This window comes from Sinocyclocheilus rhinocerous, unplaced genomic scaffold (assembly GCF_001515625.1).
Source record: "Sinocyclocheilus rhinocerous isolate Xijiao unplaced genomic scaffold, SAMN03320098_v1.1 scaffold200, whole genome shotgun sequence".
Lineage (NCBI taxonomy): Eukaryota > Metazoa > Chordata > Actinopteri > Cypriniformes > Cyprinidae > Sinocyclocheilus > Sinocyclocheilus rhinocerous.
In genome coordinates this window covers 2,882,820-2,909,975 of record NW_015641014.1, presented here as the reverse complement: position 1 = coordinate 2,909,975, position 27,156 = coordinate 2,882,820, and the positions used below count along the sequence as shown (strand labels likewise).

At 34.8% G+C, this 27,156-nt stretch overlaps 1 protein-coding gene across 4 annotated transcripts in view; it reads left to right on the top strand.

Annotated features, from left to right (window-relative positions):
- The window catches only part of LOC107753627 (calcium-dependent secretion activator 2-like), a 158,460-nt gene that overhangs the window by 20,952 nt on the left and 110,352 nt on the right, over positions 1 to 27,156 (top strand). For all 4 annotated transcript variants that reach the window (XM_016569837.1, XM_016569836.1, XM_016569835.1 and 1 more), the window contains exon 2: positions 3,514 to 3,627. In XM_016569837.1, the coding sequence (XP_016425323.1) occupies positions 3,514 to 3,627 (114 nt within the window). The remainder of the gene's footprint in view (positions 1 to 3,513; positions 3,628 to 27,156) is intronic.

Sequence of the window (27,156 nt, the reverse complement as noted above, 5' to 3'; positions counted from 1 at the left end):
TTAATTTTTGTTTAACGTTATTAATAAAAATGTTGTTCAATTAGCATGTTTTTGTGTTTTGCTTTGGTACCGAAATTGGTACCGAGAACCGTGGATTTTCACTGGTATTGGTACCGAATACTGAAATTTTGGTACCGTGACAACACTACTTCAGACATATGTTTAGTTTAAAAGATGATCTGAATGTCTGTACTCATCAAGGAAGGGTGGCAGCTGGTGTTTGTTTCATGATTGGTGTTTTACCCTTTGCCGCTGATATAAAAAACAGAAAGCGACTTTCTGCAGCAGCCAGGCTGGTCCTTGGAAGCCATGCAGTGGATGATGTTGCCATGACGATGTGAAGGGGTTGTCATGCTCAGGGAGTGGCAAAAGCAAAATGCCATCAAGGGAAGGAGAACAAAAGAAAAATAAATTTTAAGAATGAGAAAATGGAGACCATCTGTATAACAGGCTTGTGATATAATAGCAAAAGAAACAAAAAGAAACTCACAAATCTGTACTTAGTGAGCAGCTATATATATACACTAGATGAGGTGGTCTCATGCCCTCAGAACCCTTTGGGAGCATTAATGATGTTTATTAAGTACTTTGTTGTGTTTTTGGGTGGGTGTGTGAACTAGAGTAAACCTGAACTCTAAGGCTAAAATGCTTTCGCCCACCACAGTCACCATTTGAGAGATTTTCCCTGAGCTGATGTTTTTACTATTAGTGCCACAAACCTGTAAACTTTTGATTTCTGTCCTTCTCATGTGCATTACCTCTCCAGCAACCAGGTTGTCCTATGCTGATTTTACACTCACTTTGGAAATATTAGGATTGATTTTATGGATGGCGCAATATACAGTACCTGTATCGCAGTATACCACAGTATCTGGTTGACGCTCCAACACAGTTCTTTTGGCCATGATAATCGTGTTGTGAAAATCTGATATCTTGACTACTGTTGGACAGTTTGATTCCACTACTTAGCTGTCTTTGCGAGTCTCTTATTACATTCATTATATCATTTGGCTTAGAATCAAGGCATACGTGTCCACTGTATACCACTATGTACAAATAGCAGCTATTTAATTGCGACTAAATGCGAGTTTAATTTTCCATTTTTCACTTCTTCCATGTATTTTTTTTATTCTGCATTTTCATGAACCCTTCTGGAGACCCTCGAAAAACCACTTTCACACCAGACAATATACTGTAAAAAATACTATAATGCCCTTTTCACAGAAGTCATGCTATTACATCCTAGTCAATGCTGTTTAAGCTTCTTCTTCTTCTGAGACAAGTTGGACTGTATCTCCTCTTAGATTTTTCAAGCTAGAACCACCAAACTCAGGTCAGACCTTAAGACTGGTATGACTCGGGTTGCGAGTCTTATCCGACTTATGATTTTCTCATGAAAATTTGACTTATGAAACAGACGATCAAAACTATGAAAAGTCCCATAGACTTTCATTGAGGGGGTCAAAACATTTGTACAATAAGACTTACAGAGTGTTTAAGCCGTCTGTCACTAGCAAAGCTTAATGACTATCCTAGGACAACATGATAAATTATACTGTCAACATACTAAAACTTGTCAGTCATGCTAATCAAACAACATGCTAATTGAGTTAGAAGCATACTAGCAACATGATAATCATGTTAGAAACATATAAATCATGCTTAAAACATGCTAGTAGCATGATAATCATGCTAACAACATGTTAACAACATCCTAATCATGTTAAAACACGCTAGCAACATGGTAATCATGTTTGGAACATGCTATTTATGCTAGAAACATACTATCAACATGTTAGCAACATGCTAATCATGCTAGCAACATGTTAAATCGTTAACAATGTATTAAATTGTGCTGCAACATACTATAAGCATCTGTCTAATCTATCTATCTAAACTTTCAAACTTCAAGCTTTTACAACTGCTTCAAACTTTCAGGTTAGGCTTTCTCAAGCCAAATCTAGTTTTTACTGCAGCACATCTAATTTGTGATCATTTCAAATACATACATGCATGTGTATGTATTTGTATATAATGCGTCTTGAGTTTCTAAAATATGTTAATATAATAGTGTTTACATCTGAAATGACTGTTTATGTCCTTAGAATTATGTGTCCTTCAAGAGTGATTTGTGAGATAGGTGTGCAACTTGATATCTTTATATGGTTTATGTGCAAACAAATCTGACTTTTATTCATCTTTTATGCTTTGTACAACATATAAACATTTTCTACTGAAAATATATTGGAGAAAATATGATTATGTACCTAAAAGCACATTCAAAACTTTGGGTTTGGAAAAATGTTTAAAGGGGTCATATGATAAATTTTTTAAGTTAGGAGCACAAGTGCTCCTAAAAAGAAAAGTAAGCGTAGAGCCCTGACATCTTGCCTCTGTATAATGCATATTAAAGTTCATACATGCAGTGCTGCTTTGTTTACAGCGGAAACCAAGGAAACGCTTTATGTGCCACCTGCTGGCAGAGAGTAAATCTGCGTTTCATTCAGCTCGTCTGCTGTTTCATGCAGACATTTTTATGTATAGTTTCACAAAACTGAAGTCAAACCATTCTGTTTTGAAAAGCTTTTGTAACATTATACACTTCCATTCAGTATAATTTTTATTATTTTTTTGGGAAAGAAATTATAGAAATTAATACTTTTATTTAGCAAGGATGCTTAAAATTGATCAAAAGTGATGATAAAGGCATTTATAATGTTACAAAAGATTTCTATTTCAGATAAATAGTGTTCATATCGATATCGGAATTATATCGTATCGACCGAAAATATACCGTGATATCAATTTTAGCCATATCGTCCAGCCCTAGTCTATGGGTGCTTTATACTCTATCACGATGCGTCTTGAGTTTCTAAAATATGTTAATATAATAGTGTTTACATCTGAAATGACTGTTTATGTCCTTAGAATTATGAAACTGATCATGTTGCATGTATGCAGCATCTTTGTTTGGATCATGAACATCAAAGGCTATGACTAATGTTTTTTTTTTCCAAGCAGAATTTTTTTTTTTCTGAAGAAAAATATTGCCATTTTGAATAAAGATGTTTTTCCTCTAAAACATTATCGATGCATTTGTTCTGTAGTTCCTGCTGATTTTACATCAGCTTTGGAAGCACATTAAAGGATGGGAAAATAATTGTGTTTTCCCACTCATTATTCATTACCAAAACATCAATAACACACGCCAAAAACAACATTTATGAATACAAACAAGTAAAATGAGGATATTTGTACTCATGGAAAGCCATTTTCATGTGCTTTAGAAGTGAACTGCAGTTAAAGAATAACATCATTTAGCAGAAAATGGCATTTTTATATTGACACATGCTCAACAGAATTGCGTTGCATACTTAATGTTGCCAGAAGAGGTGCTACAGTGAGCATTATCATAAACTCTGTTTTCCTATGGTTATTTATTTATGCTAAAGAAATGAGATGCCACTGATAGATCTTCAGTTAACTCTTGTTTTCTCTCTTTTCTGTTTTCAGCTGAACAAGCAGCAGTTGCAGGTGGTGAAGGAGCGTTTCCAGGCCTTCTTGAAAGGAGAGACGCAGATCGTCGCAGATGAGGCTTTCTGCAACGCTGTGCGGAGTTACAATGAGGCAAGACTCTTTGATTTTCATTTCTATTTCAAATAGACTTTCAAAGTCTTTGGCCATTAGGATGTGACCAAAATGATTACAACTGGAGTTTTGATGAGGAATGAACTTCACAACCATTAAAAACCTGTTTTATATACACTGTAAAAAACATTTTCGAAAGTTGTAAATAAAGCAAAGATTATTGACGTGTTGTACAAAAAACACTTTTACTTAAATTTTACATTTAATTTAATGTGTTGCCATTTTTTTGTCAAGTTCTCACTTGAGGAACTTTTTGGAAGTTGTAGGTCCTCCAGGTACTTTTCTCCAACTATGAATTCTTACAGACTAGTATTTTCACATACTGTTTGTGCCTACTGCTGTATATAGTAGGGGAGTAGGCATATTCAGACATTTATCAGTTGGACTGCTTATATGTGTGCAAAAAGTGTGGGAGATAAACAGTTAGCAGGTGCATCTGTATTTACAGCATAGCTGCCTGGCTGTCCTCTTTGCGCTTGAATTTTCAACCCAACCCAAAGATATATCTCTGCCAAATCTCTTGCTCAAATCCGGTGAAGGAAATGCACTTTTTAAGTGCCTTTTTTCAAGTTATGTGGATCTCGTCCGAAAACAAGTGTGACTAAAGGCTGGAATACACTACATGACTGTTTTTATGATGATTTTAAAACATTAGGCATCATACACTTGCTGACTTTGTAAATGCTTACAGAGAAAAAACTGGCATCATACACTAAATGACTGAGAATCACGCATTACCAGACTCTCAAAGCGTTCTGAACATGACGAACTCATGCAGAAACACATCTTGCTGTTAGATGCATGACGAATGGAAACAAACAAAAAAAATGCTCAAAATATCAAACACGATAATCTTCAGGCTGGATGAAACCGAAATCTGAAGCCCAAGTCTGTGCACAATGTAAGATCTGTCAATTCCAACTGCGTTTTTAATGGTGAGATTATAAATGGTGCCTGAAGGAAAGTTTTAAAAAAGTGATATTCTTTAGTGTCTCTTTACTCTTAGCTGTTGAACCAACCTACAGAAATCCCAGATCCAAGAAGAGAGATTTTTTTTAAACACCCACAGGAGAAATGCCTGGAGCTATGTGCTTTGGTCAGCTGATAAATTATTGAAAATTGATTGGCTGAATTCTGTATGTGGAGTGCTGCTCGAGTGGGCTTTTCTTCAATTGCTTTACCTACTTCCACGCTGTTTTTTTTCTTTCAGACAGTCACTTTTTATGTTTATTCATGTCTTTCATGTTCGAACGGGCACAACAGATGGTCCGCTGAATCAGACCGCATCAATGTACAGTATTTTCAAACAAGCTTTTGGAGTCAGTGCTTTTACCTTTCATATTTTACATTGTCAGTCACCCTCTTTCTTGCTTTCATCACTTTCTCTTAATTTCTTTTTCTTTTAGAATAGGACATGCCTATCATGTCCTAATAGGATCATCATATCATATCAGTTGACTCTCCGCTCTATTAATTGCACTGGATGGGAAGCAGCTCTTTGAAGTTGGGTCTGATAGTCGCTTTTGCACATGTGGAGGACTCTGGGTTGGCTGATCAAAGTTCCCTATTGTCATTCACTGGCCATCGTGCTCATTTCAAAGCATCTCTTTTCGGGTTCTGTGGAGGCATTTTTGTAGCATACGCCAAAGTGTGCCACCAGGGACTTGTGGACACTGTAGGAGTGGTTCTATAGTGAACATTGTTTAGAAGATGAAGAGGAGCAAGAAATGACTGATAGGGGTTGCACTAGTAGTTAACGGCTTGGTTAGTTTATCACTAGTTTTATTGCATTCTAGTTTTGTCACATTGCATCACTTTAAGTGCAGAGAGTAAAAATGGGTATCAATGCAACCTGTATCAATCAAATCAAACCAACCAGCTACGATGTGAATCACAACATTTGAAGCAAAAAAGTATTTGAAAATTGGACAAAAGTCAAAAGGTACATGACTGTTTACATAATGGCTTTAATGAGGGAAAGAACTACAATCCCATGAAGCATTGCAAACGATATAATCAAAATAAGCAATATATTTACAAATATTTAAGTAGTTTAAAAGCATAGGGAAGATTCTATTACATTATTTACAGTGTTACATTGAACTGAAGTTTTCTTTTGATGCATCTTTAGTTTCATTTGATTGGTGGAGATATCTCTGCAGAGTCATGGTTATAGTTTTTTTTTCACCAGGAATTGGGCCATTAAACGCATTTAAAAAAAAAAGTTGGAATAATGCAGGCTGATTGCTTCAACAAAAGCATATACCATCGATTAAAAACCTCTTACCTCACAGCAGGTCTATTTTTTTTAAAGGTTAATAAGTTATTCTTAAAAATCAATTGCCTATTGAGAATATTTTTTTTTCTCAGAACTTGACTGTTAAAGTCTATTGTATGAGGAACTCGTTACATCAAACGTCCTGAAACAATATATTTACAAATATTTAAGTAGTTTAAAAGCATAGGGAAGATTCTATTACATTATTTACAGTGTTACATTGAACTGAAGTTTTCTTTTGATGCATCTTTAGTTTCATTTGATTGGTGGAGATATCTCTGCAGAGTCATGGTTATAGTTTTTTTTTCACCAGGAATTGGGCCGTTAAACGCATTTAAAAAAAAAAGTTAGAATAATGCAGGCTGATTGCTTCAACAAAAGCATATACCATCGATTAAAAACCTCTTACCTCACAGCAGGTCTATTTTTTTTAAAGGTTAATAAGTTATTCTTAAAAATCAATTGCCTATTGAGAAATTTTTTTTTTCTCAGAACTTGACTGTTAAAGTCTATTGTATGAGGAACTCATTACATCAAACGTCCTGAAAGCTGTTTATACTTTCAAGTGGTGCACTTCCAGATACAGAAACATTAGAAAAAAAGGTGTGAATCTAAATTGTTTGTGCTTTTTATGATACAGAGCTCCAAAGCCACACTTTGCACCGTATGTCATTTGATTCTTGTTCTTGTTCTTTGATTCATTTTTCTTGTTCCTTATGTACAATTTTGACATCCAGGATGTAGGCGGCTACATAAATTAAAGATTAATTTTGAATGAATTAACATTTTGCCAATGGTTGTCGCATACATTTCACACCTAGACAGAAATATTTTTTATCCTTCTGAAACACAGTCATGCAGAATAACTTTGAGTGCTTTATCATCTGCAGTATGAAGTAAATATAGACCATCTAAACATCTTTTTCCACTTCTCACCTCGGGTCAAACAGAGTTTCGCTTTTTCCAGTCTCTTTCTCTTGAAGTTTTGAAAATGTTTGTTCCTTTCAGTTCAATCTTTGAGGTCCAGCTCAGCTTCATTAGGCTCCACAGATCTTCATTACTATAGACCTGTCACGATAACAACTTTTTGTTGTGCGATATTATTGTCATTTTAAAGACCATTTTATGCCACTGAATATATAATCATAATGTAACAGCATAATAATGCGGGGATTACGTCTCTTTATATCAGGCAACCCAGTTGTTTTCCTCTGCGGCCAGGTTAAACCTTGTTGTAGCCTATATATGTTCTATTCATTCTTTTTTAGAAACCTCGCACTTTTCTATTCAATTTTAAACATTGTAAAATTTTAAACAAATTACGCGCGGTCCACGGCTGCACACGTGCCACAATATCGATACAGGGCCAGCTGTATCGATACTCGTATCATCAAATCTCTGTGACGATACATCGTCGTATCGATATTTTGAACACAGCACTACTAGTCTGTCAGTTGAACATTTCAGATTGCTTAAATGCTGTTCTCACTGACAGGATATAAATGTCTTCCTCCTGTAGTGTTAGAAATATTTTAAAGTTGACTGTGAGGGAAAGAGTTTAATTTACCTGTCCAATTTTCCATTGTTTATCCGTCGTCTTGCCAGTAATTTTTCTGTTGTGTTTTTTAACTGCTTTCGTAATATTTAATAATAGGCTATGTAAATAATAGGGTTCAAGAGACCAAGCTATATTGTCAGCCATGACTCTGTGAAAAAGTGATATTAAGTATTAACACATATTAAAATATAACATTGTAATACATTTTAAATATTACAAATGTTTAAATGTAAATTTTTATGTATCATAAATATTAAATTTAAGAATTTAATATGTTAAATTGCACATTTTTAGTAATTAGAATTATTGCTGTATATATTTCCTAAATAAGAATGTACATGTATGATTCCAAAATAAATATTAAAATATAATATTGTATTAAATTGTAAATATAGCAAATGTTTAAATGTAAATGTTAATGTATTATTAAATTAAATATTAAATGTATTAAATATAAGGATTTAATATATCAAAATATCAATGTTTAGTAAAACATTATTACTTTTGGCCATGTAAATAATATAAGAAATAATAGAGACCAAACTATTGTCAGTCATACTCTGTGAAAAAGAAAAATTAAGTATTAACACAGTATAAATTATTTTTTTTTTTTTAAGATTTATTTTTGGCGTTTTATGCCTTTTATTTAGATAGGACAGTAGGTCGACAGGAAGCGAAGTGGGTGAGAGAGAGAGAGGGGGGTGGGATCGGGAAAGGTCCACGAGCCGGGACTCGAACTCGGGACACCCGAAGCGCAAAGGCGCTATATGTTGGCACGCTGCCCACGAGGCCATCGGCGCCGACTTAACACAGTATAAATTTATTAAAATGTTATATTTTAATATTTTAAATATTACAAATGTTTAAGTGTAAATTTTAATGTATCGTAAATATTAAATATAAGAATGTTATAAATTAATATGCAAATTTTTTGTAAAAAGCCATTACTGCTTGAATATATATTTCCTAAATAAGAAGGTATAATTCCTAAAAAGAATATTAAAATATAATATTGTAATAAATTGTAAATGTAAAAAATGCTTATTAATATAAAATTAATATTATAGTAATAAATAATGTTAAACATAAATATTAAATATATCAAATATAAGGATTTAATATATTAAAATATCAATGTTTAGCCTAGTAAAACATTATTACTGCTAGACAATACAATTCCTAACATGTAAGCCTACTTAGTTAAGGTTAATAGCAGCTAAGTTTAAAGGGTGTTTGGTGTAACAAAAACCTGCTCAGTTAGCTGGTATTATATTAAATTAGTAGGTTACATTGTGTATTGACCAATCAGCATCCAGGACATTCCAGGTAAAGATATTCCAGGTAAAGTTCCATGTAACCTTAATTAAAGGGGTCATATGATGTTGCTAAAAAGAACATTATTTTGTGTATTTGGTGTAATGTAATGTGTTTATGCGGTTTAAGGTTAAAAAAACACATTAGTTTAAAATTCAATACAGTGACAGTTGGAGAGAAAAACATTCATATTTTATAACACATTGTCTGTAAATAGAGAAATAAACTGGCTCCATTGTGTTACACAATGTAATTAAATTGACCGTTTACCTCAGTTGGTATTGCAAAATGAGCAGTATGGAAGCCCATTGACACCACATATGGTATAAAAATAAAGTCATAATTATGAGATAAAAGGTCAAAATTATGACATAAGACAAAATAATTCGATAAAAAGTCCTGAACCCTGACCTGAAACTTCTAAATTGACAAAAAAACACATAAGTCAGAATTATGTCAAATTCAAACTTATGACAAAAAGTTGTATAATTTCAATTTATGGCATAATGTCAAGTCAAGTCAAGTCAAGTCCCCTTTATTTATATAGCGCTTTTAACAATACAGATTGTGTCAAAGCAACTGAACAGCATTAATTAGGAAAATAGTGTGTCAATAATGCAAAATGACAATAGTAAACACTAATTTTCCAGTTAAAGACAGTTCATCATTGAATTCAGTGATGTCATCATCCAGCTCAGTTCAGTTTAAATAGTATCTGTGCAATCAAGTCAACGATATCACTGGAAATGAAGTGTACCCAACTAAGCAAGCCAGAGGCGACAGCGGCAATGAACCAAAATTCCATCGGTGACAGAATGGAGAAAAAAACGTGGGAGAAACCAGGCTCAGTCGGGGGGCCAGTTCTCCTCTGGCCAGACGAAACCAGCAGTTCAATTCCAGGCTGCAGCAAAGTCACATTGTGCAGAGGACTCAACTGGCTCCTGTGGTCTTGTCCCGGTGGCCGTCTGAGACAAGGTCTTTACTGGGGATCTGTATCTGGGGCTCATCTAGTTGTCCTGGTCTCTGCTGACTTTCAGGGCTGTAGAGGTCCTCTCTAGGTGCTAATGATATTGTGAATTATGTGTAAGTTGGTTGTTTTGGGGAATTTGATAAGATTTGATGACACTGTATATGTAATTGATATCAGACAATATTAACCATTTGGTACGCAGGGCTCAGAATAATCAGAATTTAACTCAGAAATACAGCGTCCATAAGCTCATTAAATAACTATAAAGAAGAGCTTTTTGCTACATTTATGCACTATATTGCATATTCATATTTTTACTTAACCTGTTGTCTAAATGATAAGAAACAATGCAAGGAGCTCAAGATAAAATTCAACACATCCTGTAAATTGCATGTTACTAATGAAGAAAAACAGACTGGATATGTGAAAGACATATAACAACATTTATGGGCCATTCTACAGAATTGGTCCAAAGTCAGAGTTGGAAACGTCTTGAAAAAAAGTTTTTTCCCCAAAAATGTCTATGTATGCAAATTGTATAATATCCAAGGTACACATTTCTAGTAAATGTGCAGTTAATTCTCATATTGTATTTTCAGCAAGTTTTGGAATATTTGTCCTCTCCCCAAATTTGTCACTACCGAAACACAGTAATGCTAATATAATTAGAAGGGTTATATTGACCTATTAAGATTTTGCTTACATCTAGATTGTAAATATATATTTTTTTGATATTTTACTAAAAATATTTTTAGCGGTAAATCCATAGCAATTAAATTTGTAACAATATTTCAAGTGTAATTTATGAGATTTGTTGTATTTTGAATCCAATTTTTTTTTGTAAATGTCAAAAAGTTGATTATACTGATTTCAAAGTTAAGGATTCATTAGTCTGAATATACATTGAACCAAAAACTATCATAACATCTTAGTTGATAATTCAGTATACTTTATTTTTGACAAAACATCCCATTTCGTTTCGGGTAGTGACAGTAATGCTTTGGTAGCAACCACATCACATTACAGAATTTTAACTCGCATACTAAAACACGACTAAAACATACTAAAATACAAAAAAATTGCATAACTGTACTAAAATATAGTTTATTTCCCCCAAATATGAGGATTATGTGTTCCCTTTTGTCACTACCGAAACAATGATGACATTGGTAGTGACTGTTTCGGTAATTCTATGGGATAACAACCAAAAAAACAAAGATATCACTACCGAAACCCCACCAAATGTTTCAGTAGTTACAATTTTAGATACTTTTGAGCCTAGCTCAAAGATGCTAATCTGCACATGGTTAGCTAGCACAGTTCTGAACAGTGGTATACATATAAAACTAAATGTTATGGAATAACTAGGGCTGGGCGATATAGCTAAAAAATGTATCAACGATATAATGTTTCATATCGTTCGGTATCGATAATTATTGACATTTTTTATAACCTTTTTAAAACCAAAAAGCAATAGAAAAAAATGTTTAAATTGAACCACTGTATTTATAATTAACACAATTTATTGAGACAAACAACAAATATTTTTTGTTTTAACAATCAAACACAATAAAAATTAAACAAATATCTCATTTCTAATGTTTTATATGCAGATTAAATAGGTCTTTATTGTATAGGTCTAATTGTCTCCCGAGGCCACAGGAGGGCGCAATGAGCAAAATAATGCAGCGCATTTAAATTGTCAACGCAAGGAAGTAACTCTATAAAAACGTGCATTAAGTTTAAATTAACGCATAAAAATCAAATATAATTTCAGAAATTGCATAAAAAATTATGAACAAAACAGCATCATGTGTTTATGCATTGCTTAATCCAAAGAGCCGAAGCGTCATTTACACAGACTGCATTTAAAAACATATGAGACGCAGTGAAAAGGAATAAACCTCCACAAATTCGTGACGTGTTTTCTAAAAGTTTAAACTGTTTTAACTTATGCGTTCTGTGTGAATGGCTTGGTTTCGGTTTTAACCCATTAAAGATCTTCTCCACATTGAGCTACTCTCTAATATTTTGAATGAATAACAGCAGCGGCGCATCTCGTGGGCTAGACTAACAAAACATTAAAATGCAACAGCATCACTTACATCACCGCATCTCGTGCGCCACTGATGACGCTCCCTGATGCACACCTAACATTAAAATGCAAGTGTTTATTTTAAATTCGACTAATATTCATTCTTTATTCACAATCACCTCATCACAGGCAGGCACAGCACTCATTTCAGCATGTGTTCGTTTTTGTGTGTGCTGTCTGCATCACTCATACTACGTGCCTATATCGTGCGCTATATCGAATTTTTTTCCGATCGATATCGAAGAAGGTGTACCGTCGATAAATATCGATACCGTTTTATCGTCCAGGCCTAGGAATAACTCCCAAAAAAGTGTGCTTAATTGCAGAAAAAAAGGTGTTCAATAGTGACGTTCCTTAAAGTTGCACACAGATTTGTCTGACTTTTGAACACATTTACCTCAAAATGATGAGGCCTATCTACTCGCACCTTGTAGCTATGAGAGAGGGGGACACAGGAATATTTCCTGATCATAAATGTATAGGTTTAGTTAAAATCAGTCTCGGCCAATAGACTAAACATACACTGTTTCGGTAGTGACATGAAAAGTGCGGGACAAGGTTTGTTTTTTGTTTTTTTTTACATTAGGTTTCATCATTTACAAAGAAAATATAAAATAAATATTTTTTTGAACTTCACTTTTTAAAATAATCAAATAGTTTTTTTTAAAATCAACAATGGAAAAAAATACAAAAATTATTTCAATATCATTTTCATAAGTTGAAATTTAGGGGATAGGGTTCAGGACAGCCACCTCCCAATTGAAAGTACCCAATAAATGATGATTATATATATATATATATATTAAGCTTACTAATGTTTTAAATATTATTGTGGCTTTCAATAGATAATAGAAGGATTTTAATAAACATCTAAGATTTAAATACGTAAATGCTTTTTAAATGTGTTTTTTGTTTGTGGGACTGCAGTTTGAACCAATTCTGTAGAATGGCCCTTATAGGATGCATCGAGGAGGAGCCCAAACTACACTCAATGGCCAAGAGATGCTGACATAGTTATGGTCCATGATATTGGTACAAATTCTGTGTAATAAACAGTTCTTTGTGACTGTAAATGGTTCTCAAGTTGGAAAAGACGTTTAGTTACCGCTAGTTTAGTTAAGTGAACCTTAGTTTCCATGACATCTACAAGATGGATTAAAATGCTAATAAAGACATGAAAAGATGAGAAATAAACACATGACAGTATGACTTAAAAAATAATTTGGCACCTAATTTTGTTTCTTACAGGAGCCAATGGCTCTTAAATTTATTTATGGTTTTTTTTTTGTCTGGAGCCCTGGTATGGGTGTAAACAATAGCAAATGAACAGTTTCAGTTTATCAGATAGTCGATATTTCATCAACATTTAATAACTGTATAAGCAAATGCATAATTTTGCCATTAGTCTAAATACTGAGCTACTATAATATTATTTCTTCCTGCTTTCACCCCATTTCCTTCTACGTTTAATATTTTAATAGGCAATACTTCAGTGTGAGTGGACTGGGCTCAAATTAAAGCATTTAGTTATTCTCTAACTAAGCTCTCTGAAATGCTTTTGTGAACTTTACTGAAACAACAGGATACAGCACTCATTCACAGTCAATTAGCGTAACCCCTGTCTATTGCCAAGCAGCACTAAGGTCATCTCTGAAGATCTCATGCATCACACACACACACAGTGCAGCTTTTTATGAGGACAGGCCAGGTTACCAAGCAACCTGTTGTATATTGTGTGTAGAGCTTTCACACAAACATGTCTTTAAATATGAGAGTGATTCCCCTAAATTATCGTTTCAAGTGTGTATGGAAAACTGGAGTCACTTCGTTTTTTTTTTTTGTGCAAAGTGAGACACTCGTGGATCATAAAGGGTCACTTGCTTTATGTGGTGACCAGTAATGTAAAACCCTAATAAAATACTCAAAAGAGGATCTACGCTCTTTCTTAAGAGTGATAAAAATGCCGTTTCTTACACAAAAAAATAGCTCTCATCTTCACGGTGTAGTCATAACTCTCATTAGCACGTCAGTCATGCAGGAGCTGCCTGCCACCACTTTCATTGATTATGACAGAATGTGCTGTGAATTAAAGATGTAGGATTAGTCCCCGCAGATCCCCTCCCCTCCTCTCCTTTCTGCTGAGATATTTTTAGTGGGTTTGCAGGACGTGGGAGCATCCCACCGATGCTGAAGCCAAGAGGAACTACAGGCCTGAGATGATTCAGAGCCTTTGGTGGTGAGATTACCCAGTGCTCAGTGGTCATAATAGAGGTCAACAGCTTTTAAAGACAATATGAAATCAAATTAAAATTAAAAATTATTTATGTTTATTTATTTATTTTAAAACCAATGGTAAGCAAGACTAGTCTACCTAATTTTCCTACAAGAGACAGAAATGTAAGGATGAATAGAGAAAAAAAACAACAACAACAAATGTAAAATAAATGTGGCAATATTTACATACAGATATACAATGTGGGAATAAATAAATATAAAAATAAATGAATACATAAATCAGTTATTATAAAAAAATGAAAGGACACTTAAAAAAAAAAAAAAAAAAAAACATCTCAAAATTAATTAAAAAAAAAAATTTAAGTAAAAAAGTGATACAAAAATTAATTTAGGACTATATATATTTTAGAATTAATTGTTTTTTAGTTTTTTTCTCAATTTATTCCTTTATTTTTTCCTATTATCACAATATATGTATTATTATATATATATAATATATATATTTATTTGCTTATTTACTATGATCAAAAATTGGACTGATAACTAAAATGTTTTTCACACGTTTGTTTTTTTCTGTTCTATTTATTTATTTGTTTATTTATTTTAAACCAATAAACAAGAGACAGAAATGTAAGAAAAAAATAAAAAATAAATAAATAAACACAATTAATTATTAGTACAAAAATGAAAGGATATAAATAAAGGTAAAATTAATAAAAAATAATGTTAAAAAAAATTAAGAAAAAAAGTAATTCAAAAGTAAATTTAGGACTGACACCAGTCATTTATTCCATTTTTTTTCTATGATTACATTAATTTATGTATTTATTTGCTAACATACTATGATCAAAATTTGAGCTGATAACTAAAATGCTTTGCACATGTTTTTTTTTTCTGTTTATTTATTAATTTATTTTTCAGTGTTGTCTGTTGTAATTCAAGTTTGAGAATACATGGAATATTCTGGCATTTTTTTATTTATTATATGTCCTTTTTTATTTTCCAGCTGTCTAGCATATTTCCTCTAGCCTGTTTATTATTTCCCACAATCTTCCATCTCCACTAACAACCTGCATTTGCAGATGCTGCATGTTGTTTGTGTTTGATAAAGGACTGATAAGAAGCTGTTTAGTGCTTGCTTTTTCCAAGTTAAGCCGCTCTGTACTGGCACTAAGCTCAGAAACGCAGTGATTCAGAACACACTTCCTTTTATCACTCTGAGGACCTGTCAAATCATCTTCAATTATAATAATAGAGTTATTGTGTGTGAACAGAAGAGCTGCCATTTTCCTCCTCTGTCCTCAGCCTCTGCCATTTATTGACTGTGGCAGCTTTTCATTGTGCACGGCATCAATATGTTGCCATAGACTTATTTTGATCAATAATGATATCAACCTTCCCATTACTGCCTAATAAAATTTAAAAGTCATGATTTGGCACCATATGGGTGGTGGAAGCCTGATTGTAAAAGTTCAGGGTTGGTCATTATAATAATTATAGGTGAGATTTCTGACCTGTGAATTGGAAAGTTTAAAATATTTTTTTGTGCCCTTTGACCTCAGGTCACCCTTCAGAACAGGCATTATTGATTAAATTTGTTTTGGAGATTCAAACAAAGCCTTAAACCTAATCTAAGCGTTTTAGGGCATATCTCATCGCTGCTCCATTGACGCATCAGACACGAATGATATCATACGACTTGTTGAAGAAAGGTGTGCTATTACTTTCCACCTTTGTGGAGAGGTGTGCTATTACTTTTCTTTCCATAATATAAACTTTATTTTTACTGCCTGTCGGATAAATGACAAGTAGCCAAGTTTTATTGACTTGGATGCTTGTTGGAAATAACATTTGCTGCGGGAAATTTGTTAGAAAAGAGATGGTTGAGTTTTTGTGTCATTCATGTCACTGGTTTCGATAATGTGCTCTTCTCAGAAATTATTTGGTCGATAAGTGCCCTTGTGACTTGATGGAATCAGTTTCACATAATGAAAAATAATGTTGAAGTAATCTTCAGTTCGCAAACACAGTTCAGTCCAAATGGATTTAGAGATTCAAGCAGCGCTCTCGGCTCTAAGAAGAGGCTCTAAACCATGATTAATCGGGCTATATCTAGTCTGAACCACTCCCACCAGCTGACTAACAGCCTAATAGCCAGACCTTTGACTAAACTAGAGTCTGGTACACATTGCAGTTTATTCTGGCCATGAACGGCACACTTAGACAGGAAGAGCCATCTGACTGACATGTAAAGTGGTCAGTCATAGTTTTTTTTTTTTAAATTGACATGTTTAAAGATATATATATATATATATTAGTGGTGTCAAAATTACGTTAAAAATATTTAACGCAATTAACGCAGGGGCGGGGCTAGGGTTGGCCACCCCACTCACAACTGCTGCTTCTGTCACTTTTTCTCTTGACAAGAAGTGCATTTATTCAGTTGCAGAACGACTGAGAACGGCAGACGTTTCAGATGCACGCTCCACTTCACTTCAGCGCCAGGCGCGAGTCAAGCGAGCGCGGAAACGGTACTGTGCTTGCAGCGCGTGCTCTTCAAATGCACGCACAAAGGTGCCGGCGCGCGCTGTAGCTTGTATCCTTTCATATCAAAGCGCGAAATAAACTATGTGCATGCAATGCCGTGGTCAGTTAAATCATGAAGTTACCAAAAATGCGATTAAAGCTGCCTTAAAACTGTGCATGCATGTAATATATTTTATATGAGTCACATGTGGACGTCTTGTCTGTTGCATGAATAGGGAACGCTCTCCTGACGTTTGGGAATGGAATGGACTTCACACCCACTCCCACCCGACTGCCGCGGTTAAGCCCTGTGACGGACCGAGGGCCACGGAGGACGACTGTGTTTGTCACGGTGGAGACGGAACAGAATGCTCTGAGCCCAGCCAAACCCACACAGGTGAGGGTTAGAGATGGGGAGCAGTTCGGTTATGGGTTTATAACTACCTTGATTGTAGTGTGGCTCTGAAGGAACCAGCTTTACACAATAAAGAGCCATTTCATCTGTGCTGCTGAGAGATTGCAAAATTTTGCCGATTTTTCGAGAACTGTATAAAATCGCAAATGGGGAGTCTCTTACGGTAAAACCAGGGCTGTGTGATTAATGAAACTAAAATGGAATAAATAGAGTGAATGGAATGTTTCAGAGTGAAGTGCAGCACTGTGTTCTTTCAGTTTCGGGGGTAAAGAATACAAGTAACGTGAGTAACGTAATCAGATTACTTTTTCAAGTAATTAGTAAAGTATTGCATTACTTTTAAATTTGCAACAAAATATCTGAGTTACTTTTTCAAATAACACAAGTTACTTTGTTTTCCCATTTATTCACTGACATCTCTCCTGTCCCCGCATTGAGAGAGATTAGAAGTGAGGTGCAGAGACACCTCTATCAGCCTGGAGCTTATCGATTTCAATTTTGGTGTTAAACGGCCTTTACAGTTCCCAAAAAATCTAACTTTTTTATAAATAAAAAACAAATACAGTGGGGGAAATATTTATTTGATCCCCTGCTGATTTTGTAAGTTTGCCCACTTACAAAGAAATGAAGGGTCTGTAATTTTTATGGTAGGTTTATTTGAACGTATAGAGACAGAATACCAACCAAAAAATCACATTATATAAAAAAACACATTATATAAAGGTTAGACACATTGATTTGCATTTCGCCTATGCAAACAAAGATCACAGCAGAGCAGTCGCGCATCTCTGAGCAACACCCAGCGGTGTTTCGCTACTGAATGATTTGCGTTTTTGAATTTTCAACCATTTGAGTCAATGATTCAGTGGTCCATTCGGACATTCTTAAATGAATCAGTCATCTGAACGAATCGTTTGAAGGCATGCTTCAATGACTCATTCATTAAGACAGTCACTTGCTGCCACCTACTGGCGGCTTACTTTCATAGTAGCTTATCTTTGCATTTTTTCCAACATTTCATATTTGTATAGCCTATCTAAAAAAATAAATAAAATGTTAAAACACCAAGCTCATAATATTTATGCTGTTATAATTTTGTATCTAAATGCATTCGTGCTATATTTCAGCTACACTGAACTGTCTGTGTAAATGCATCTAAATCCCACTTCAGGCACTTCTGTTTTTTCTGCAGTTGAAAGATCTTTGTTGATACTAATTTAATTTGATTGGTAACAGCCCTCTATTGTCTTATTATATTAAGTGAAATTATTAATAAAATGTAAGAATTTGATATGAAAGATGATGCAAGCATTTAATACGGTTAGTGGAAAATGCCCTTTAAATAGGCCAAAAATGACCTGGAAATCAATTTAAATTAATTTTTGTATGCAGTATTAAGTCATATAAAATATAATTTCCCAACAACAAAATTGTGGCCAGTGAACATGAGTGGCTAGTAAATTTGTATAATTTCATATTAAAGCATGAATGAAACTACAAGCATGCGCGTCAGATCCACGTCACGTTCAGCAGCAGCAGTAATAGCAGCCAAATAACCTAATAACCAGCTGCTGTGATGTCTGTTCGTCAAAGAACAAAAGAAAAAAAGAGGAAATCAATAACATTTGTAGCTTTAAGGATTCATCTATATTTGATCTAGAATTTAGTGTTTGATAACTTTATTAAATTTCTGTATATTTCCTACTTGATGAAGGGTAGAGGTAGCCAAATATGTGACCCTGGACCACAAAACCAGTCTAAATAGCAATAGCCAAAAAACATTGTATGGGTCAAAATTATCGATTTTTCTTTTATGCCAATAATTATTAATGGACCCTTATGACTGGTTTTGTGGTCCAGGGTCACATATGACATTTATTATAATGGGTTTATGTGAAGATTGTATTAAGTTCACTTAAATTAAAGTTGTTATTTTTTTTAAAGTCTAATAAATGTTAAAATTGATAGCTCTCAATTAATGTTGAATGGCTATAGTCAATGGTTAAATATTAGGGAAAAAATAAAATTTCCTAGAGACATCAGTAGTATTGGTATCAGTGATACTCGCGTTCAGTCATAAAAAAGATGCCATTAAGCAAATATTAAAAATATACTGTCTTTATGTGGTTTCTAACAGATTTCTATCAGATTTGAGCTTTCCAGATCGTAGAAGTATTTTCCAGTTCAGTTTTGTATTCAACTGTGAGACTATCTGACTCGTGACTACATGCTGGACATATACACGATGGAGCTAAGGTGGAATACACGCACCTAAAACATTTCACAGCATCCTCTGCAGCTTTGCGTGATGAGAAAGCCATTGTGGAATTAGAAGGATATCCGAAAGGTCAGGAGAAACTGGGGGCCAGATATTGATAAAGGGGTGAGAATCAAATCGATTCTGGAGTGCATTACTCACCGTATGACCTTTTACTTTAATTTTACCAAGAGTTGTGCAGTTTTGCATAAGTTAAGAGTAAGACACCCATATTCTTCAGGCGCCCCAGTAGTGTTTAATTGGCATTCCTAAATAGTTTGCTTAATTGCGTTTTCTCTCATTTCACTCCTGAAGCAGTGATTTAAATTTAAATTGGACATGGTAATCACATCAATTAAAAACAAACCTAAAATCACCATGGCCTTGAAAAAGAAATTGTATCAAATAAATTTGAACACTTCTTCAAAGAATAAAGGTTCCTTCAGTTCACTGTGCACTTTATTTTTAATGCTTTTGGGTCCATTCAGGCTAACGTGTCCACTTCAGAGCCCACCGCCAACAGTAATAAAATGCCTCCACAAGTTCAACCTTCAGCCTCCCTCTATTGTTATGGAAAAAAACAGCCAATCATGCCGAGCAAAAGCTGTATTCGGGTCCCCGCAGGTTAGATCACTTATTTTCTCAGTGCTGTTTATGAAAATGATTTCAGCTGTGCTCGATGAGGGCAGATGGGGCAGGAAATTACTGTTGATAGGCTGTAGGATTTGCTGTATAGTAGTGATTGGGTAATGAAGTCAGCCCTCTTGCCGTAAAGACGGGCTGTCTGAGTCGCCTGAAGGCCATAACCGGTAGTTATGAGTTGTTATGATAAAATAAGACCCATTTTATGGATGGCTGATTGTGTAATGCAGCACAGTGGTCTGTAATTTTTGTGCTTGTGTCGTGCAGAAGCAGGGGCACGGGAAGATGTTTTAGGTTGGGGGTGCTGTACACGCGGGGGTGGGGGGCTATAAGGGAGAAAAAAGTTCGCCAAAAGGCAGATTCGAACCCGGGTCGATCGCGTCAAAAAGAGTAGGCTACAACACACGCTTACCATCTACACCACTGAATCTGACGATTGTTGACCGTCTTTTGTAATGTTGACTAGCCCAATCACACGTTGGTGGGTGGAGTTAGTGTAAATAGCCTCTGCCAACAAGGCGGGCTATTTGCACTTAGTGTAAATAGACACTCCGATTTTTTTTTAATTATTCCCAACAGTTAAACAGTTGCCCACAGAAAAAAACAAGGGGTGCTGCAGCTTCCCACTTCCCGCACCTATGTGCAGAAGTCCTGCGCCTCTTGGCCTGAATGTATAATCCACCTCACTAATGCAATCATAATGTAACAGCACTTTAATGAGGATAATTTTGTAGAATATTAGTCTGGTTTTAAATTGAATAGGTTACACTTTACAGTAAGGTTCAATTTGTTAACATTAATTAATGCATTAGATAAAGTGAACTACCAGTGAACATTTTGTACTTTTTTTATTGATCTAAATTACTTTAAAAATTATTACTTAAGTATTAATGATTGTTAGTTCATGTTAGCTACTGCATGAACTAATGTCAACGTATTGAACCTTAATATTGATAAAGTGTAAAATAGTGCCTAAACTATTAATAATAATGTACTTTTTGAGAATTTAAAGGGATGGTTTGGCCAAAAATTAAAATTTTGTCATTAATTACTCACCCTCGTGTCGGTCCAAACCCGTAAGACCTTTGTTCATTATCAGAACACAAATTAAGATATTTTTGATGAAATCCGAGTGCTTTCTGACCCTGCATATACAGCAATGCAACTGACACGTTCAAAGCCCAGAAAATGACATTGTTGAATAAAATCGTTATTTTTGTTTTCTTTGCACACAAAAAGTATTATTGTAGCTTCATAATATTACGGTTGAACCACTGATGTCACATGGACTATTTTAACGATGTCCTTACTACCTTTCTGGACCTTGAACGTGTCAGTTGCGTTGCTGTCTATTAGGGCTGCACGATATATCGAAAAACATCGAAACATCGCAAATGTAAATATCGCGATATGCATATCGCAACGGCGTTCATTCTCGTAAACGCAGTCGGTTATGTTTTAAATTAATGTAAACAACTGAGAAAGAAATCGGATGTGAATCATTATACTGGATCCGTCGGGTTTAAAGGGACAGCAGCCTATAAATACGTGGCATCTCGCACAGCGTATCTTCTGTTCTGCCGCACACGTGCAAAGCGCGAGCACACACAGAGAGAGACGCGTTTCAGATGGCGCGCGAACACCGAGTTGATTCAAATTACATTTTCTGATTTGTGACATTACTTTTTATGTACTGCTAAAACACTGCTGGTCACTTTCAGAAGTTGTAGTGATTCTTTCTTTTCCAAGAAAGAATGTGAAACAAATTGGTTATAAATATTTAAAAATATAATTTAAATAGATTTTTCACACTTCAAGCAATATCGTATCGCATTTTTTAACAAGGTATCGCATATCGCATTTTTTTTCAATATCGCACAGCCCTACTGTCTATGCAGGGTCAGAAAGCTCTCGGATTTCATCACAATTATCTTAATTTGTGTTCCACAGATGAATGATGGTCTTACGGGTTTGAAACAACATAAGGGTAAGTAATTAATGACAGAATTTTCATTTTTGGGTGAACTATCCCTTTAACATCATGGGATTTCAAGAGAAAATAGTGATTGAGAACACATGTAAATATAAAAAAGAAAACAGTTTAATTTAACCCTGTATAAAACACAACCTGCACATTATTACTTTCAAACAAAGCTGCTTGAAACCCTTTAATGGATCTGTACGGGAAAATCTTTCACTTTTTGCGAAATTCCTGATCATGTGGATTCCTGTTGAAATTACTAGATTTGAACACGGTAAATATGCCCACACCTTTATGAATAAAAAAATGTATGTGCAATTACGTTGACTGTGACATTGAAAGGTAGTGAATCGTTTTGAGTGCAGGATGAAGCACCAAAATGAAGCACTTCTGGGGTTGATTTATCATCGTGTCTGGGTTTTGCACCTCACATTTTGACCAGTCCCTCTGCTTCTGACTTTTTCATCATTGACTTACAGGGTGTCTTGAGGAATCAACCAGGCTTTTCCTTTAAACACATTCCTAACACAAACATGCAACACAATAGACAAGAGTCCCGATATGTTTGTTTTGTTCCGAGTTGTTTGCCCTTTAGCCAGGGCAGAATCATTTCTCTACACATTCAGCCCGAGGTTGTCGTGATCTGCTGGGTTTTTTTTTTGTTCCTTTGCCCCTCCACATTCTCCCTCTCTCTCTATCTTACATTTGCTTCTTACTCTTTTTTCCCATGTGTTTACCACCCTGTGGTTCTCAATTGGATTACTGTTTGACAGCATTGCAAACAGAATAGCTGCAGGCGCCGACTTTGAAGCCTGTCAGAGCCATAAGTATAGGTTTTTGGCCCTCTTTCTTTCTCTCAATCCCATTCTACATTTCCTTCCGACGCTCATTTGCACCGCTGCTTTTTTCCTTCAAAACTCATGGAAAAACTCCCTATACCCACTACTTTTCTGCCTTTCTCTTTTTGACTCTAGTTTCATACTTTACTTAATCAGTTTCTTTGCATTCAAAAGATGCTCCAGACAAACTCAATATACAACATGATCTCATGATAATTCGTATGTATTTTATGTAAAATATGGTTTGACAAAACTTATGTTTACTTAAACATTTACTTCAGCATTTAAATGTAAATGAAGACATATTTTCAGCATTTAAACATACAATACTGACGTATTGACGACACCTAAAACGCAAATTATTTACATATGAACTTTACAGGCTTTAATTTTATTATTATTGTATTCAGTTGTCATATCAATGGCATTATGTTTTCAATTGCATTATTAAATTGTTTACTCATTTACTTAATATGAAATGATAACATTTAATTCTGTTCTGTGTGATTTCGGCTGCCAACTTGTTTAGAAGATTACACAATGTTCAACAAGGCTACATTTTAAATCCTTAAATTGAAAAACATTTCTGCAATCGTTTAACCATTACTTATCATGTAATATTTACTTTGTTTGCCATGGGACACAAAAGGCGTTTTTTTCCGACATGCTGTGACTGACAATAAAACCAGAAAATACACCAAAAACGCAACATAATTACAAAAGGAATCAATTGTATTCGTGCGCTGTAATCCAAATCTTTAGAATCCATACGACTGCGAGAAAAACAAACTCAAGCCTTTATTTAGCGATCTTCATCTCCGTCCTGAGCAGCCACACTGTAAAAAATACAATTGCACATTTTCCAGTTTACAAAACCTTTTGAGTCTCCAATACTAAAAAATTAAATTTTCTTGAAACTACATAAAAACCCTTGTCAGACCAACAAAATTACCCCAAATGTTGCCCCAACTAATCAAACACAGTTGACTGAAAAAAGAATTTCATATTGTTGAAATGTTAAGGCTTTGTGAGTTCCCAGCATGCATTGCAGCATGAATAAATTATGCAGTTACTGTTATAGGATTATTGTTTTGCTGTTTGCGGACTTCATTTAAAATTTGTTGTTGTTGTTTTATCATTATTGTTAGTTATTTGCTGTACTGTGATGTAAAGAGCTCATCTTTTTAACATTTGTTGGTTGTCACCATTTTTGAGGTTAGTGTGTCTAGTTTTGAGGCCTAGAGTATGTTCAAACACTCATGTCCAGGTATCTTAGTCTTGTAAGTTGTTTTGCAAGCAAAGACAATGTTGTCTATTTATTAGACTAAGTTGCCCATTAACATTTGTCATTGGTAAGCAAACATAAACTCGATAATGTGATGACTTTTTACAAAAAAATTTTCTCATCCAGGCAACAGAAAAAAATTAATTACCTCAATGACAGTAATTGTTTTTTCAGTTGCTGTGACAAGAATTTTTCTATTAGCAAAATAAGACAATCAGCATTGCAGGAACAAACACATTTACATTGACTAAACAAAGTATCTTTACTGAGCAGAACTAAAAAACGATTGTTGAGAGAACTCAAAAGTCTTACTGCATCAAGTTGCCTTATTATTTTAAGTTTTCTCAACTATTTATTTTTTACAATGCACCGTAAGCATCAAATCCCGCGCTAATGCGTGGTTTTGGTGAGGTGTGTTTGAATGAGAAATGCGCGCCTTCACAGAGTGGATTTGGATAATAGTCTGGATAATATTTTTAGTGATTAACAACTTAAATAAATGTTCCCTTTCAGTCGGTCACTCCCGACGTCACGTCGGATGACCGACGAATTGGGATCTCGCTTAGAGAGACCAATCTACTTCGAGTGTAAACTAAACGAGCCAATGCACATTGGGAATATGCGGTGCATCTGCTGCCTACTTATACTCACGCTGTGATCAGCAGCAGCTGGATGCAATAATCGCATGCCAATGTGCATTGGCTCGTTTAGTTTACCCTCGAAGTAGATTGGTCTCTCTAAGCGAGATCCCAATTCGTCGGTCATCCGACGTGACGTCTCCGTTCCCTCCTTCAGGGAACGAGGGTTACCATACGTAACCGAGACGATTGTGATTGCACTTATCTGTCTGTCATGTTTTTTCTTTATTCTGTACAGAAATAATAGTTATGGTTAGGTTTAGAGGTAGGAGTGGGATTAGCGACTAAAAATATATTTTTAATCCTATATGGTTACTAAAACAGTAATTTCCCTACATATTTTGGTCAATTATGTTTTATATCTTTTTATATTCACTATAAAATGGATAGGTTTAGGTCTGGGGAGAGGTTAAGGGGCCTAAAATTCCTTATCAATACATGCTTTGATTTTTATCAGTACATGCTTTGATATCAAAAAATGCTTTGATACAAATATCTTAATGATACAAAAGATTTGTAAATATTTTACATTTTTTAGCTGTTTTTTATTTTTGGCAATTTTTATGTTTTAAATGTTCAATCAACAGAAACTAAGCACACCTGAAAAAAAGAAAAAACGACAGCAACACTGTCGAAAATATAAAAAGATGCAATCCCGCACACTATCTATACTTGCTAAATGTGTGCGGGATTGCATCTATTTATGTTTTAAATGTTGAAATACATCCAAATTGTACATTTCCGCTTTAATAAAAACGTACAATATTGTACATTTTGTGCCTGTAAATGTTATGTACTAATACCTACGTATAAACAATGAGACCAGGCTGGAATATACTGTAGGTCTGATTAGTATTTTGGGGTTTGACTAGAGAGGATCCAATTATAGAGTTGACTCTGACTGGTCGTATGTCCAGACGTGATCCTGTTCTGCTCATTACCTCCAGTCCCTTATTTCTCTGCTTTTTCTCATCGAAACTTTCCAGAGTGGTATTATGTCTTGCCAAACTGTTTGTCATTAGGTCCCTTTCTGTTGCCAGTGGAAACTTGCACCGTACGTCTTCGAAACTGCATCAACGGTGCACAAAATATCTCTTCCTCAGGTTTGAGGTGATTCCCCATCAGATTTTTTCTCAGAGAACGATTGAGGCTGGAAAAGAAGCACAGATTTCCATTCAGATGTGAATAATCGGACTGCCAGGAGCGAGTCAGAGGGCAGAGCTTGAGTTCACAGGAAACCCGATAAGAGGAAACGCTTGAGCGAATTTGTGAAAAGGGACAAACACAATAGAGATATAAATGGAGCAGGTTTTTCGCCAGTGGGAGATGGGACTCAACATTCGTATTCATATAAATACACATGCAAGGGGATTGCTTATTGTTCAAGAGATCAAACAAAAGCGCTCGAATCAGTGTGGCTCGTGATGAGTAACGTTATTTTCTCAAGCTCTGGAGCTATGAGCCATCCTATACTTGCTGATCGAGTCACTCCATCTAGATTTCAAAAAAAGGGGTGAGAAAGCAAGGGAGAAGAAGATTTAAATGTTTTTAATGTTTCACACCGCCCAGTGCGAATAACAGTTTTGTTTTATTCATGAGGAAGAGTATAATACGGTCTGCCGCACTCAGTCTTTTCCAGACCTTATGAGACAGCTTTATAAACAATCTTTAACTTTTGACCATTGAAGGTCTCTGGTATATCAGTAGTGAATTGCGGCCCCCAGGCTTAGTTTGGTTGGCTTAGTATTTGTTCAAATTTGATACCAAACAAACCGTTTAACCTCGCCACGCACTTTATACATTTGTGTTTTGGCATGGGAGAGTGTTGTGTTAGTCATCCATATCCTGTGTTAGAGATCAAGACTCTTACATCAGCTCATTTTAAGTCTAGTGAGCGGCCTTTGCTGTCTGCTGCATGTATAGATGAAGGAACCCGTAAATGGTTGATTTGGAACGTTCTGTTTAGGCGGCAAATTAAACTTAAATAGCACCTAAATCAGCATATTAGACTGATTTCTGAAGGATCATGTGACACTGAAGACTGGAATAATGACTGCTGGAAAATTCAGCTTTGCATCACAGGAATAAATTATATTTTAATATAATATATATTTTATATATAATTATATATAAATTATATAATTTTGTACAAATTTAGTGTTTCCTATATTTTTGATCAAATAAATGCAGCCTTGGTAAACATAAGTGACTTCTTTCAAAAACATTTTAAAAACTTTTGAACGGTAGCGTATATATTTTTAGCATTTTTGATATTCAACCACCCTCTTGAATGAACCTGTACAGTATGATTGTCACAGTGCATTCTGGGATGTTATGCTTAACAGTTTGCCAAAAAAAAAAAAAAAAAAAATTTTAAATAAAATTACTGGTGTTGTTGTTTTTGTTGTTACTTTATAATGCAATATATTATATACTGTCAAAAAAGAAAAGTGGATCCTATTGCAAAAAAAAAAA